At 51.4% G+C, this 15,580-nt stretch overlaps 5 protein-coding genes across 5 annotated transcripts; 2 read left to right on the forward strand and 3 right to left on the reverse strand.

Annotated features, from left to right (window-relative positions):
- Positions 1-896: 896 nt before the first annotated feature.
- On the forward strand, positions 897-2,294 carry BDP81DRAFT_325021 (uncharacterized protein; the record flags this gene model as incomplete). The annotated part of the gene is made up of 4 exons (XM_060584942.1): positions 897-1,412; positions 1,470-1,787; positions 1,850-2,002; positions 2,061-2,294. 4 exons carry the CDS (start codon positions 897-899, stop codon positions 2,292-2,294), a joined length of 1,221 nt encoding a protein of 406 aa, XP_060442887.1.
- A 2,618-nt stretch (positions 2,295-4,912) lies between these two features.
- Positions 4,913-5,461, reverse strand: BDP81DRAFT_396270 (uncharacterized protein; the record flags this gene model as incomplete). Its single annotated transcript, XM_060588163.1, has 1 exon — positions 4,913-5,461. One exon carries the CDS (start codon positions 5,459-5,461, stop codon positions 4,913-4,915), a length of 549 nt encoding a protein of 182 aa, XP_060442888.1.
- A 70-nt stretch (positions 5,462-5,531) lies between these two features.
- On the forward strand, positions 5,532-6,613 carry BDP81DRAFT_473214 (uncharacterized protein; the record flags this gene model as incomplete). Its single annotated transcript, XM_060594648.1, has 3 exons — positions 5,532-5,535; positions 5,975-5,995; positions 6,156-6,613. The coding sequence occupies 3 exons, from the start codon at positions 5,532-5,534 to the stop codon at positions 6,611-6,613; spliced, it is 483 nt and encodes a 160-aa protein (XP_060442889.1).
- Positions 6,614-8,422: 1,809 nt separating this feature from the next.
- On the reverse strand, positions 8,423-9,295 carry BDP81DRAFT_396271 (Alpha/Beta hydrolase protein; the record flags this gene model as incomplete). Its single annotated transcript, XM_060588164.1, has 1 exon — positions 8,423-9,295. The coding sequence occupies one exon, from the start codon at positions 9,293-9,295 to the stop codon at positions 8,423-8,425; it is 873 nt and encodes a 290-aa protein (XP_060442890.1).
- Positions 9,296-10,176: 881 nt separating this feature from the next.
- On the reverse strand, positions 10,177-14,923 carry BDP81DRAFT_432517 (ABC transporter). Its single transcript, XM_060590791.1, has one exon. The coding sequence runs from the start codon at positions 14,867-14,869 to the stop codon at positions 10,508-10,510; it is 4,362 nt and encodes a 1,453-aa protein (XP_060442891.1). The 5' UTR covers positions 14,870-14,923; the 3' UTR covers positions 10,177-10,507.
- Between the last annotated feature and the right edge of the window lie 657 nt (positions 14,924-15,580).

Below are 15,580 nucleotides of genomic sequence, written 5' to 3' on the forward strand. Positions count from 1 at the left end.
GGCTGGTTCTGGAGTTTTATTGGCCATTTGAGACTTTCACTCAAACTGCATGTGAATTCCGCCGCAAAGTCATTTGACCAAGTTTTACTTACCGAGAATAATCGGGCGTGGCGTTTTACCTGCTTAGCTGACCGGAGCCTGCCTCTGTGGAACGACTTGGCAAAGGACGCAGTCCATACACCTTGTCTCAATTGATGTGATAGGCGACAGCGAACGATGCCTTGCAGAAAGCCCAGGGGGGCTGACGCTGCTAGGCTTTTGCCGCCTGAATTCGTTTTCTCGATGTCTTCAATTCATGTTGTCATTTCGGCCTAAATCAGACATCCTAAAAACTCGTCATCTACCGCGCCTTTGATGGTTCAGGGGCACACATGTTTGTCAAAACTCCTTTTGATACTTTTTAATCTGGGAAAGCAATCTATCGAATTAGTCGACCTGCATCCACCATGCCGACTCCAACTCAGCTACCTCCTGAATTCGAAAGATCATATCTTGCATCAGACAGCTACCCGCTCAACCATGTGTCAGCTAGCTCTTATGGACAATCTAGCCTGTCAGACCAAAGAAAGAGGCTCAAGAACAGAGATCAAAGCCTCTTCGTCAGCAATGAAAAGGCCAAGATTCCAGTTCGTGACATAACTCTAGCTGGAAAAGTCAGCAAAGAAAACGTACTGAGCGATGATCACCTGAAAGAGTTTCTTAGCGATCTTAATGTGGTCAATTCAGACCCACAGAGACACACTGAGTCTTCCAGAGTCTTGGCATTTCAGATGGATGTAAAATGCCGATTTGTGTAAGCCTTCCGCATATTGGCTACAAAATTTAAGACTAATCCACTGATGCTCAGATTCCTCGTTGCGGAGAACGCTCTAGCACCTCTGGAGGCGCAATCCACGATGCTGAAGCGTCTCCTGACATTTTACCAAGTCATGCCGCAATTCCTGGACTTTCTCTACGTCTATGGATCCCCACACGGTGAAGACAAAAACCTTCGCTTCAGTGGTTTTAGGACAGAAAAGGCTCTCATAAATCCCGTCCCGGGGACATGTATTCCAGACATGGGCCGAAGCGGAAGGAGATTCCAGATTTGTTACAACTTGAAGACAGTAGGGCTCAAGTCTGAGCAACCTGGAAAACAGGTTGACAAGGTCTGGAAAATCAGGCAAGCAGCTGTTCATCATCAGTTTGACGTCGGATCCGGGGTCCAGAACTGGATATTCGGGGATCCGCATGCAGTGGTCAAAGGCCGTATCCAGGAGCTTTTCCATGAGAGTCGGGAACACTCTTCCAAGTTCGGAACGGTGGAGCAGTCACTGTTGTCATCTCTAGAGATACATCTTGCTCTGGCGAGGTGGGCAACATCAGAATGGAGATGGAATGTGCAGTCACTCGAAGAAATCATTGACAATCTGGTGAGCTTGTGCCAACAACATCCAAATTGCGAATTAAGTTTAATCAGAGCATCCCAGACACTCGATATCATTGCCATACAAAAGTCTAACTTGGATACCCTTGATTCTGAGTCCCTGGGGAGAGTCCAAGAGTGGGAAGACAAAACCAATGAAACCATCATGGTAATGGGATCGAATGCCGACATCCTAACTCTTTTGAGGAAGTTCTACAAGGAGCTTATTGAAGATCAGAATTTCCCGAGTTGTGAACTCCGAGCTTGTAAGCAAGCTGTCAACGACTTCGCATTTCAACTCGACGAGATCATATATGATACTCAAATGCAAATCTCCAGAGCCAAAGTCTTGGTGAAAATTGTGGCAGATAGAAAGACAATTGTATGTTCAAGACGCACATGGCACCCCATATGTTTTCACTGACTAATGTCTTGCCTTCTTAGCTCATTCAACACCTGCAGGCACAGACTGCTCTGGCTGCGTCGAAGCTCACAGCAAGTATGTACGACCAAGCCGATCGCAGTGCAATGGAAGCGATTGCCATGCGTATCGTCACAGTAGTCACTTTGTTCTACCTTCCAGCAACCTTCTCCAGTGTAAGAAATCAAGAATCTCCAAGTTGCAAACCTCTGGCGATGCTGACAAACACTTTAGACCTTTTTCAGCACAGACGTTGTGAAGTATCAAGATGGAGTCAAGTTTTCTGGAGTTGCCTTTGAAAGATTCCTCCAAGTCACCATCCCATTAATGGTCGTCACTTTCCTCTTTGCAGGAGGTTGGTTCTGGTGGGAATGGCAAAAAAGAACACGGAGCTCCATGGCGACCAGAGATGCGAACCCGGACATTTTCCCACTGAATGAGATTGTGTCAGGAAAAGTACGGTTATAGTTAGTCGATTTTCCCATGGCAAAAAGCCCATTTATTCTTGCTGTCCGTCTCTGTTTCTTTCGAGGTTAAATCATCTTGTCAAATTAGGCCATATTCCATAGCGAGGCAAACAACCGCACCGTGAAGAATAATTACTTAGTATTTTGCATTCCATCCTAAGACAGGATATGCAAAACTCTAGACAGTTTTGGCTATGTTAAGACCATGGAACAACTGCACGGCTTTGCAAGTACATGTATCCATCAAAAAAAAAAATAGTCAAAGGTCTGTGTACTTGGGCAAATCGCTGTCTCCATCTCAATTCCCGACAAACGTTGAGACTTCCTGTCACTCAATTTGATGACTACATTCTCATCTGATCAAACGATCTCTGTTATTGTAGATCCCTATCACCCTCTCCCACCGGATCTCTCTCATCTGCAATTGTATTTCGGCCTCGGGGTCGTTTGATCTCGGAGGATTTGTGCAAACAAGACTCCATACCGCTTGATCTTGGTGGTGGAGAAGTTGTTGCGGGAGACTATGCCGCTCTGTGTTATGGAACCGATGGTTTGCCTCAGGGCGCAAATCTACACACACCAATGCAGGACCATCACCGGTCGTAACCTCGACGAGCAACATTCCGCTAGACACCAATGTAGCCAAAGTGGGCTGTACGTCGATCGAGAAACTGTCCCCATCGCCGATAAATGTGAAAGCACTGTTGAAAGGCCCGCGACTCCTCAGTGGCGTCCGCACTTCCGATGACAACAGGAACACGAGTATTTCCTGAGCATCTAGACCAGTCACACTTACAATCTCACTCACGCTTCGGCAAGTAACCCTCCCGAGAAGAAAGTCACGTCAAGGCCATTCCCTAACACGAATGCTCTTCGAGACCAGCACGATAAACCCGGCAATGATCCAAGAGAACATTGTCAGGTTAAATGGATCGACGCCTGCAATACCCTCGCCGACGAGAAACCCAGACAGCAGCCCACCAAAAACCAAAAATGAGCAGCCAGCCATAATTGAAAGACTGTAGCGCAAACATCTGATCGTGATGGCAGATTCCTCTATCGCCCACCCTTGTGAAATGGCCGTGTGGGAACAAACGGCAATCGCTAGGTATACACGGAGCCGAGCTATATCAAGTGTCTTCGGCACGTGACACACCTCAGCTCCCTCCTTCCATATCACGAGCCTTCGCGTTTAGATACTCTCCTTAACAACAATAACAACAACAAGAACACCAGATTAACCCAACGATATTGCTACCGATCGCGATACCAGGAATACCTGTGTGACTAACCTGTGGTACACGCAAACCAACAGGCCGCTTTGCTTCCTCGGTAGGCTGATATAACATGGTTGGACGACTCAGTTACATGCGCAGGAATCGATGACCAGGGCTGGAACGTCCTCCGATGTGGAAGAGGGTCGGGGCTTAGCCTTTTCTCTTCAAAGAAGAAGGACTGAGACAGAGATCTGCCTTGATATCGATTCGAAGAAGGGAAGACTTCTCCAAACTCTCTGACGTGTCGCAAACTGACCTTAGCAGAGTAGCCACGTGCTGCCCTTTGGATCTTCGCTACCCTACCAAGCTCACCGACTGCAACACATGCCTGGAAGACAAAGTCTGACATGATTGGATCCATGCATGAAAGAGGAACCATGATTCTGACGAGTTCGTTCATGGATGAGATTGAATAGTCGACGTTGCTTTTGTTTGAGAAAGCCGGCACCGCAATTCTGAGTCGAGGTCCAGTATTTGCAGTCGAGGGATGCCGTTCACTTTCAACATTGCCAGTGGTACAAGGCTCAGTGATGGACGCCGTAGTCTTCAGAAGCACACTCAAAGCAGCTTGACTCATGCTTACTGCCACATGACTCGAGGAGCCTGTGATTTGAGCCTGTCTGTCTTGATATATGATGGCGGAAGCACCTCCTGCCTCGGTGGAATAAACCACGGCTGAAATATCGAAATCGTCCAATCGGTGGCCACTAGCATTTCGAGTCCGTAAGTCGGTCAATATACGCCAGAAGAGCTGGAATAGTAGTGCCGATACCTCTGACATGTTAGATTTGTATCTATCGGTCTGCAATTGTAAGACTTCTGGCCTGATCGTTGCATGCAAAGCAGGAAGAGCTGTTATCTCAACTTGGTCGAAATCGGGGTCAGACACAGAGTCGATGGAAGACACAGATACGCTGCGTGACCTGCTCCTGGATCTGGTTCTGTATGTATGGCGTCCCCTGCCGTCTCGAGGGTCCAGGGGATTCCGCAAGTTATTCGTGTCACGTAGAGCCGCTACTATATATCCCGGCAAGTTGTGACCCAAGACCTTCATCTTAGCCGACATCTTCGCAAGTAAAGTCAGCGTGATGGCATGCCAGGATGACCCAATTCTGGAGATCGATGTTTCGCCTGGCGCAAGGGACACAATTCGAGCCACTATGACCGTAATGCAGTCGATTAGAGCATAAAATGCTGGAAGCTCAGAATCCAAGACATCAAGTTCTGTTCTAGCTCTCATAGTGGCAGCGTTTTCCAGGGTTGGCTTGCATGCTTTGTGTTTTTGGATCGAATCAGACCAGCTTCCAGGATGATCTTGTCTTGAAAGATCCTCTAGAAGCCTTTAGCTATGCGAGACGATGGCGATGTCTTGGCTTGTACCCTCGATTCTCTGAGATCTCTCAAGCTTGGAAAGGGCGTTCTGATCGTGGAGACCATAAATGGCAAGGATGCAAAGAAGCCGGTCAGCCAAATACTCAAGCTGGGCGAAGCCAAAGCCCGTTATCTCTTCAGGTATCATTGGAGTAGAAGTAGCCTCCAAGAAACCCTCGTTGTTTTCTAAACCATGGGGAAGTCGATTAGCTTCCATGTCCCATAGCTTTTCCTCGATATCGTCGTCGATGTTGCAGCTGGAGAGACTACCAAGTCTCAGTGAGCGTCTGGCTTTGCTGTTTCGGCTGTACTGTGTGTTGGAGGCTAGATCGCTCTGGTCATCGCGCGGAATCCGAAGTAGTCTCATCTTTTCCATGAGCGCGTTTTTTTGTGACGTGATATCGTCATCACGAGACCAATCCATATCGCCTTCAAGTTCTATACCAGACTGCGGGCCTTTACTAAGGTCCCCATACTTTGCTTCGTCTTTGGGCCTGGTGATCGATGTAGAGCCGGACATGTTTGTAGGCTTAGATTTGGACGGTGGAATTGTGACGGTTAGGATCAGGGGGGCATTTGTTTGAATAACTATGGGTATGTGCAATTTGCAGGGCCGATTGTCAGCTGACATGAGAAATCAGGCGAACCAGTGACAAGTGCAGCAAGCCCCTCACCTGCTCGACTTTGTCCACCTCAGCATGCAGAGTCCCGATCAGATATCAACTTAAGATGTCTAACTCATACGAGCATTACGAGGCAAGGTCGTCTGTTGACGGAATAAAGTTTTGCGACACCTCCATCCTTCATCGCTCATGGCCCACGAGTATGCGATTACCCATCCACGTCCAATTCTCAACAGTCAGAAGCTTTCGTAGAAAAGCACAATGAACTCTGCAGCAACTTCCTCATACTTTGAGAAATTCCAAGACGCATTGAAGCAGTCACATCACGGCCCAGTGCCCAAAACCAACCCTTCTTCTAAACCTGCTTCTAGACCTGCGTCAAGAACGTTTACATATTCTTCTCTTTCTAGGCGCCCAAACGACGATTGGAGGTACGTTGACCAGGTCCGCGTGAAATAACGACAAAATCTTAGGCCTGGAGACTTGAGCTGACTCGATGAGGGTAGTGACACTGATCAGGGCGGAGACTAGAGAAGAACGCTCATCTGGAAGGGGAGAGCGACTCTCGGACTATCACTTCCTTGGAAGCAGTGTTGGAATTCACCAAATCTACTTTCGCAAGAGCAGAGGAAGCTCAGGATCAGATACGGGCGACTGGAGTGGCTTCATTCGACTACCTGTGGACAATATTTGAGCCTGGGCAGATCATTTACGAAAAGCGGCGTGTAACAGATAATAGCTGGCTTTACGAGCAATTTCTCAAGGTCAAGAACCTTGAGTTTGAGTACAGTGAGTTGAACAAGGCTGTCGGGATCTCCTTGTTGGTTGAGAAGATTGTTCATCAGCAAGCACCACAAGCCGGCACTTATCTTGTTACGAGCCAACGACAAATCAGATACTTCACTGATTTGAAACCGTTAACATCAGAGACAATTGGATTCACTCCGCTAGATATGATACAAGAGCCTGAGCGAGGGATCCTGCGGGCCAAGTTTATCGACCTCGGCCGTCGTTACTTGCATCTCAGCTCTCAACCCTTCACAGTGTGAGAGTATGAGGGTCCAATTTCCATAGGTGTCCGTTATAGAAACGACATAATCGAGGAAAAAAGACCATGGAATTTCTTGCAGGTAAGTTTTAGACTTTTCTTGTTTCAGCGTCCCATTCGAAGACAGGTGTGTACTGCTGGAATTCTCACCAGACATCTGGCTTCAATTTTGAGAAACTAACAGTGCCTCTAGAGGAAGGCGAAGGAAAGAGTTGTTGGTATACACGTCAGCAGGGGCCTGTGGGCCGGTACGAAGCTCAATAATCTTGGTATCGAACTGCGTATATCTGTGTAAGGAGGAAGTTGGTGGGCGTAGCCCACGATTCCTCCGTTGGGTGTAAGTAGGTGGAAGGGCCGTTTGCAACGGCCCAGACCACCTTCCAAATCCACCCTTTTCTGCCGTCAATATTCCAACAGTTGTGGTTGCCGATCGCACGCTAGGTTTCATCTCGGATCATGAGACTTCGAGCCGACACCCAGATGTACTACTACCTCTTGATGATGGCCAAGCTAACGGCAAGCAAAGCGACCCTTCGGAAAATGATGAACTCTATCTTATTTGTCGAAATCGCATTTCTGCATATCTTCTCAGTTCGGATATCGAAGCCAGCGTCATCATCTCTCATCTGCAGGATATTCATTGGACACCAGTTCGCTTGTTCCCCCGCTTCGTCGATATTGGCTTATTTCGTTCTTTGATACAGGAGCATACCTTCTTGGACGAGAAGAGAGCGCTTCCAAGATTATGCCGTGGCGTACGGGCTGCGGGCTTGGTACTATTGTTTCATGGGCCACAGAGCACAACTCGGAAAATTGCGACTAGTCAGTGCTTTACTCCAGACCTTCACTCTCACATCAACAACCGCTAATCTGCCTGAAAGATATTGCGGAGTACCTTCAAAAAGCTATCTTCCGAGTCCAGCTTACACCGAACTTCCGAGATTTTCATTTCAAGACATTGTGTGCTTCACTGTGGGGAACAATCATTTTGCTTGAAAGAGCAGACTCTCTGCGGTTGAACGATGACACCCTGGGTTACTTCCAGGGCTATTTCTTACGTTACCCAGGTGTCATCTTCCTGACGACAGAGAACATCAAAAATGTGGACAGCACCTTGCTTGGGGCAGTTGATTTAGTCACCAACTGCGAGGATGGGTGGGTTCAAGGCGACGATGACATGGAAGAGAGCAAGACCCAAAGGTTATGGAGGCAGCACTTATCTGACGAGCTCCCTGGTTCATTTAGTGAGTCTGGAAATCGTCTCCGGGACTTCTGCCACATTCTCGCGGACTTCGAAACCCAAGATGCTCGTATGTCCAAAATTCTACGAATGGCAGCTCGGCTAGCTGAGACACAGGGCGAGGTCGTCGGCGAGAGGCATGTATTTCGAATCATTCGGCAATCTCTTGCCCTCAGAGATCTCGGGAGCTTCGACGAAAGAACTCGCCAGCTAGCTCAGGCCACTGCTTAGCAGACTTCTTGGAGAAATAAACGAAGTTCTCGATTGGGCCAGATTGGTTTCGGGACTGGAAGCAATTTCTTGGGACTGGAATGAGTAAGCGATTTCGATGCCAGGTTTTAGACTACGCCCATATCTCAACCTCTTGTTTATGATCTCTCCAACATGTCACATTTAGTTCTGTATTTGGGACCGCAAAGGTTCTTCCAGTCGTTGGATTCAAGCTATCTCATCAATGCTACGCCGATGGGCTTTTCATCAACACAAATGCCTCCCGAGTCCCGAGACCTTCTCTCTATAAAACAGGCAAAATCAAACAAGCAAACCGCAGATGCCAACAACGTCCTTCCCTTATGCCTTGAAGAAGTCGGTGACAGCCTTGGTGAACTGATCAGGGTCCTGCATGGGCGCAAAGTGGCTGACACCAGTAAGGATAGTAACCTGGCTGCCGGGGATGGCCTTGTTCAGGATACCGGGAACATCGCGGTTGACAGCCTCCTCGTGCTCGGCGCCGGCAATCATGACCTTGGCACCAGCAATGCCCTTGAGCTGCGCGTCGGTGAACTGGGGCAGGGTGCCCTCCATCGTGGCAACCTTTGTCGCGAAGTCGGTGAAGTTGGCTCCGGGCTGGATGGTGCCGTACTCGGTTCTGCAGCGGGCAACCAGAGTAGAAAAGATGGCCGTGTCGCTGAAGGTCGCGTTGGTCTGGTCAGGCTTGGCCGAGGCGCCGAAAATGAAGGCCTTGTTAATGGGCTTGGCCGTGACGGAGTTGATCAGCGCCGCGAGGGTGGTGATACTGCCATCAGACCATCCAACGACGTTGTACGACGACACGCCGGCGCCCTCGAGGAGGTCGTGGATGTCGAGCGCCATCTGGTCGTACGTGAAGACGTCGTCCTTGTTGTACGTCGTGCGGCCGTGACCGCGGCGGTCGACGGCGATGACGTAGTGGCCCGCGGACACGAGGCGGGAGATGACGGAGCCAAAGTAGGCAGAGTAGCCGAGGCCGCCGTGGTCCATGACGATGGGGACGCCGCCGGCCGCCTTGTTGTACTCCTGGAACCACATCTGGATGCCGTTGATGGCGGTCTTGGCCGTGGAGATGGGGGTGGGGAGGTCCGGGGTTGCGGGGAGGGTCTGCCAGATGGGGGTCTGGCGGACAGCGAGGCCGGAGACGGAGCCGGCGACGGCGACGGCGGCCATGAGGGCGTTGTTGAAGTGCATCTTGGCGGGTTGTTTCTTGGTTTTGAGTGGAAACTACAAAGAAAGAATATGGTGACTGGTTGAAGAAAAAAAGAATGTGTGGGACAAACAAGTGAGAGACTGAGTGAGAGACGATGCAATTTGGGAAATCCAAAAGCGAAGCGATTGATGAGGGTGGAGGAGAAAAAAAGAAGAATTCTAGAACTTGTCGGAGAACAATCGTGTAAATAAATACACGATTGTCATTTGACTTCCTTCATCTCCCCTAGCTCATCGTCTTTTCGTTCCCCGCTCGGCGAACCGAAGGGCTGGAATTGAGTTAATTGCAATTCATCCAGTCGTGGCGGAGCAAGAACCTGAAAATAGGAGGCGTGGTGCCAGGATCACGACTCACGCAAGTTCGCAAACCCCGGCTTAGAGTTTTTCGCACTTTTCGCCCTCTCCGTAGCCCGCGCCCACAATCGGTGGCCTTTTCGGCCGGCCGTGCCGGGGGAGAGCCTCATCAAGACATCTAAACTCGGGGGGCCGCGCGCGGCAAGCGAAAACGAAGAAAGCCTAGAAGTACATAGTATTAGTATGATCTGTATCGTGGGATGACCAGGCGTGCTAGTCGGCTAAGCGGCAGCTCTCAAATGAAGTCGGACGACTCCGTAAAAGGTGACAAAATGCCACTATTTCGTTCGCAGACTCACAAAGGCAAATGGGGGCCATGCAGCTTGTTAACCCCCCCCCCCGCGAAGAAGTTCGGACAGAACGGACTGTTCCAGCCGTAGGGCTCCTCGCACACATACACAACACTCGGGAGGACCCGACTGGTTCATCACTTTAACACATGGGATGGCAGGGGTATCCTGCACAGATCACGTCTGGAGTTGATGGGGGCCCATGGCTATACCGCAATGCGTTGTTCCAGTCAGCTCACTCAGACTCTCACGAGCCTCAATGTTGTATTCTTCCAAGCCTTACTGGGCCTCGAGACTCAAGCCGCGAGCCGATACAACCGTCTCTTGCTCAGCCAAGCCCGGACTTTGTCGATACTCAGCATCGGACTTTGATCACTATAATAGTCGCAGCCATTCTGGAACCCGAGACCGAAGCGTAAAGTCCTCAACTAATGGATTTTGACCATTACTTCTCAAACATACTCTAAAGCCCGCACCGTGGCAGAACTGTAGAAGCTTTTATAGTATAGCAAGATATAACAAAAAAGTGATGCAACAAACTAGCAACTCCTTACTGATGAATCCCTTGCGTCGGGCCATGCTCCACAACCTTCCCCTTGTCCAGACGGATAAAGTAATTGGCGTCCTGAACGGCCTCGAGCCGATGAGCAATCGTGATGACAGTGCTCGTAGTCAACTCGTTCCTCAGAACCTCCTGCACTCTAGCAGCCGTCTCCTTGTCAATCGACGCGGTAGCCTCATCCAACACCACAATAGGGCTCCTTCGGAGGACGGCCCGGCCGATCCCAATGAGCTGCCTCTGTCCCTGGCTCAGGTTCTTCCCGCCGCCCTCGACGTGGGAGTACAGGTCCCAGCCGGGGCCCAAGACCCGATGGAGGACGACCACGCACTCGGTGTCGGTGTACTGGTGCAGCGGATCGAGGTTGTCTCTCAGCGTTCCCGGGAAGAGCACGGGATCTTGTGCTACGAAACTGACGCGCTGCCGCCATACGTGAACGTCCACGTCCGATAGCTTGTAGTTCCCGACGCGGATGGCGCCTTCGGAAGGGTGGATAGTCGCGAGGAGGGCGAGAGCTAGGGTGGACTTACCAGACCCCGTCCTACCGAGCACCGCGCAAGTGGAACCCCCGGGGATGGTGAAGGAGGCTTCCGAGATGGAGGGGTCCAGGTGAGGCGCGTACCTTAAAGTAACGTTGTCGAAGATGACGTCGTCCGAGTGGTGAGGCCAGCTGATGGGGGGCGTCAGTTCGCCGCAAGGCTCCTCGGGGATGTCCAGGAGCTCAATCACACGCTCGACCGAAACAAAGTCCATCTGCAAGGTACCGTACTGCTTGCAGAGGTTATGCGTCGCCTCGACAAATGCAGACGCGGTTGTCAGGACGAAAGCGGTCAAACCGGGCGAGAGACCCTTGTACAGCGCGAGAAGAGTGAGCGCAAATGTGCAGAAGGCAGAGAGGGCGTCGAATCTGTACATGAGCCAGGCCTGGAGACTCCAGTAGAAGTGATCCATCTTCTGGAAGGCATCCGTGACGACAATATTCATGTTTTGGAAGTGATGTTGAGCTTTGAAGGCGCGGATGGTTGCGAGTCCATCGAGTAGGATACCAAAGTTGGACATGAGAGGGCTGAGGGAGACCATTTCCAGTCTTCGGAGGCTCTGGGAGGTAGGCAGGAACCGCATGAAGATGTAGACGAACCAGAGCGTCATGCCAACCGAGAAGAGCAGAAAGAGCGGGGTGACTGAGGCGATGACGATCATGCTGGAGAACCAGGTGATGGACTGCACGGCAACTTCGCGCAGGGGTCTCATGATGCCTCCGTCGATCATGCCAATGTCGGAGACAAGGCGGTTCATCAAGCGTCCTACCGGAGTAACGTCGTAGAAGCGGAAAGTTGCTCGGCCGACTTTGTTGATGACTCTCTTGAAGAGATCTCTTGCCGCGGTGATGATCATGAGCAATGTGAGTCCTTCCGACAGCGTGTAGATCACAGCCTGTGCAACGGCGATCCCGAGATAAACCCACAACCAGGGCCTCAGATCGGTGTCTGGGTCCGGAAGTCCAGCAAAAAGCTTGGAAAAGTCGATACCGTCGGACGCTCCCTTCGTCGATGTCTCGTGCTTGTATGCCTCACCCCACGCCTTGAGGAACCAGTAGTTGAGAAGACTGCCCAGTCTAAACAATGCAAACACCAAGACTAACACAGCCCACCACTTGAGCTTACCAGCCTTGATGTACGTCCAGTAAACCGACAGCATGACGCCGCCATGAGCACGGTGCTCTTCTTCGATGAACTTGGATGGTATGGCGGCGTCTTGCTGGCTTTCGTCGAGGGTGTGCTCGTGCTCGTCCTGGTGAGCCGCCGGATCCTCGTCTTCCAGGAGGAACTTGGCGACTTCTGCCGATGCTTCTTCAGAGTTCAAAACGCGAGCGGTGCCGTCGACAACTTCGACCATCTGGCCAGCGAGATGAAGACACAAGTCCACTCTATGAGTGACGAGCACCACGGTCCGGCCTTCTACCAGCGGACCCTGGAGGACCTTCTTCACGATGGATTCAGCTGTGTTGTGGTCTAGAGCAGCGAGAGGGTCGTCCAGCAAGAGCACGCGAGACTGACTGTACACGGCGCGTGCCAAAGCGACACGCGCTCTTTGTCCACCTGACAGACCGATTCCATTTTCGCCCATGTCCGACAGGTCTCCATGCTTGAAGGTAGCCAGGTCGGGAAGTAGGGCACACGCATCGAGAGTCTGGGTATACCTCACAGAATCAAAGGGTGCTGAGAAGAGGATGTTATCGCGGATGCTCATGTGTTGAAGCCAGGGGCTTTGAGCACAATATCCGATGGGCTCTGTTGGAATAATAACGTCGCCTGTTTGCCGGTCAAGTTCTCCAAGGATTGCTTGGAGCAATGCAGTCTTGCCGGAACCGACTTTGCCAAAGATGACCGTGAGACCCTGCGGGAAGCTGATGTCCAGGTTTCTGAGCACCGGTTGCTCATATCCAGGCCATGAGAACGTAGCCTTTGTGAATTTGATATCGTTTGTGAGATGGTCGGAAAACACGCCGTCCTTGTCAGGTTCGCCCATGAACTCCTCGATACGGCCCATGGCGATAGATGCGTTCAGGACAACAGTGATAAGTCCCGGCAGTTCCTTGAAGCTGGTCTCCAGCAAAGTGAAGAGAGACAGAGCGGGAAAGGCCACATCAACGGATAGAGTCTTTCCGGCAATAAATGTGTAGGCGAAGAAAGTCGCCACCGGGAAAAGCGTGCCAGAGGTGATGTTGAGTGTGGAAATCGCGATGCTCCATAGGCCGGTGATGACCCTGGTCCTGAGCTCGCGTCTCCGTGTGACCATGATAGCGTCTAACCACTTTGACTGCCAGTCGTACCATCGTAAGTGCCTGATTCCTTCCACGAACTGCGACGTCGACTGCAACCGAGCATCAGTAGCAGCCCTTCGTACGCGCTCCTTTTTAAGAAGCTGGGTGATGAAGATGGTGTTGAGCATCTGGGCAAGCACGACGCAAAACATGCCAAACATGCACGACCAGCCGAGAAGCTGCCAGACGAGGAAGAAGGAGAAGATGAACTGGAGCGGTTTCACGACCAGGGCCGGGAACTCCCAGAAGCGCTGGGCAACCTCGTAGACGTCATTCCTCATCAGATTGAGAATCTTTCCAGTGGTGGCGGGCTGCCTGGATGGTTTTTGATCTTGCACCCGGCGGTACTTTTGATTCGTTGATCGCCCGCGTTTGAACCAACCGAATAGCTTCCCGAAACGGCTGGTAGGCTCGCTGCCACTGTCGTTGTCATCGGTAGCAACTTCTGTCTCTTCGTCATCGTCGTCGCTCTCGTCATTTCCATCTTCCTGGGATCCATCTATCATCTTCTCGGCAGCTGGCTGGCCAAAGCGCTTCCGCGACAGAGTCTTGGCGTAAAGTGTCGTAATCATCTCTCCGCGAGACCGCTCATAGCAGCGCCTCGAGAACCAGAGTTGGAACACGGCAGCCTGGCAGGCAATAAGACGAACGGCCAAGATGCCAATGGAGTAGAGGATAGACACCTCAATATTCTTGGACCCGCTCTGGATGGCCCGCAAGAGCTGCTGTAGTAACATCGGGACGGAGAGTGCAGCGGCGCATTCAACGATACCGAGGAGCGTCTGGATGATCAAGTCCAGGCCGTTTGCTAGGAATAGCTTGGGGGTCATGGGCCCGCGAAGCTCGTGAAACAGTCCGTGGAGGCGCTCATGCTGGAATTCGAATGGCAGTTGCCATACGTCCTCGTTGTGCAGCTGCTTCTCGTAGCCTTTTGAAATCATGGGCGCCATCCATGACACGGTCATAAATCTCCAAAGAGAGAGGTTGTCTTCGGGACTGCGGAGCTGGTCGGTGGGTTCGGTGCGCGCAATGTCAAAGTCACCGAGTGACGGGTCCCGTATCGGCATCGCTACAATACCAATGATGCCAACCAGGCTGATGATCGGGTCCGCGAGGACGAGAGTGTGGACTATTTTGTGAAGTCTGTAACTGAACGCCGTCGAGACAATTCCGCAAGCCAATATTGTAAGGTAGAGAAACAACAGCGTCTTGGGCGTCTTAGTAGGCCGGTCCACGGCGGTGATTAGAGCGGCGATGAACCAGGGGACCAAGTCCAGCAAGTCAAAAAGGCGGCGATGCGCGAGAGTAGATGACACGCCCTGGACCAGCCCGGCCAGAGCAACCGCGAATAGGTAGACTGTCCAGAATGTCCAGGGCTTCTTTAGAGATGGATGTACTGCAACCCCGTAGGAAGACTCCTGGGCAAAGCCAGAGCACCAGGCGGGTCTCCTGCGAAGAAGCGGTCTCAGGACAACGAGGCACAGCAGCGATGCCGCGACCGAGGCGCGGATGATGTTGGTGATTTCCATGACTCTAGAAGCATTGAAAAGTTCGGCCGTAGTCAGGATCGTCGTCGTCGTCGTCGTCGTCGTCGTCGCGTTCTCAGCTTGAAACTGTGCGTGGGATGGAGAGTGAAGGTGAGACGGGCCAGCAAGGACATCTTGGAAGGCGACAAAGCTATAGAACGGCAAACCTTTTGACGGCAGCTCGCCGCCGCCGTCCAGGTCTACGAAGCTACTCATCTTTCTGAAAAAAGTTTGGCAGCGATTGCTGCCGCTTGAGACGTGTGGAACCCGGAGCGTGGTTGCGATACCATCAAGCTCCCAAACCGCGGGGCGGGGTGAAGGTTGTGTCTTGGGTTGGACAGCGGGGGAAGGCAGATAACGGAGTGAGGTTGGAAAATCGGGTACCAGTACCGGATCTCACCGCTCCAAAGGTTCTCACAGTTTCAATTCGTCAATTGGTCAATGTAACGAAGCGTCAATTGGTTTAATGTAACGAAGGATCGGACGCAAAAGTGGTAGCCTTGTCAATCTTATTCCCGAAATCATGCCTGCACCTGACTGCTCACGTGTCATCTTCGGATAAGCGCTGCATTGTGTCGCAAAATTGGGGGGAAACCCATCGGCCGCATTCAGATGTTTGATAACCAAGATTGGGCGGTAGATGCGATGTGCTAGGCAGGACGATGAAGCATGTTCGCGAACAAGTCCTTCAAGGTCTGTTTCTGGACAAAGGGG

Source organism: Colletotrichum phormii (assembly GCF_030913505.1).
Source record: "Colletotrichum phormii strain CBS 102054 chromosome Unknown BDP81scaffold_15, whole genome shotgun sequence".
In the NCBI taxonomy this organism is placed as follows: Eukaryota; Fungi; Ascomycota; class Sordariomycetes; order Glomerellales; family Glomerellaceae; genus Colletotrichum; species Colletotrichum phormii.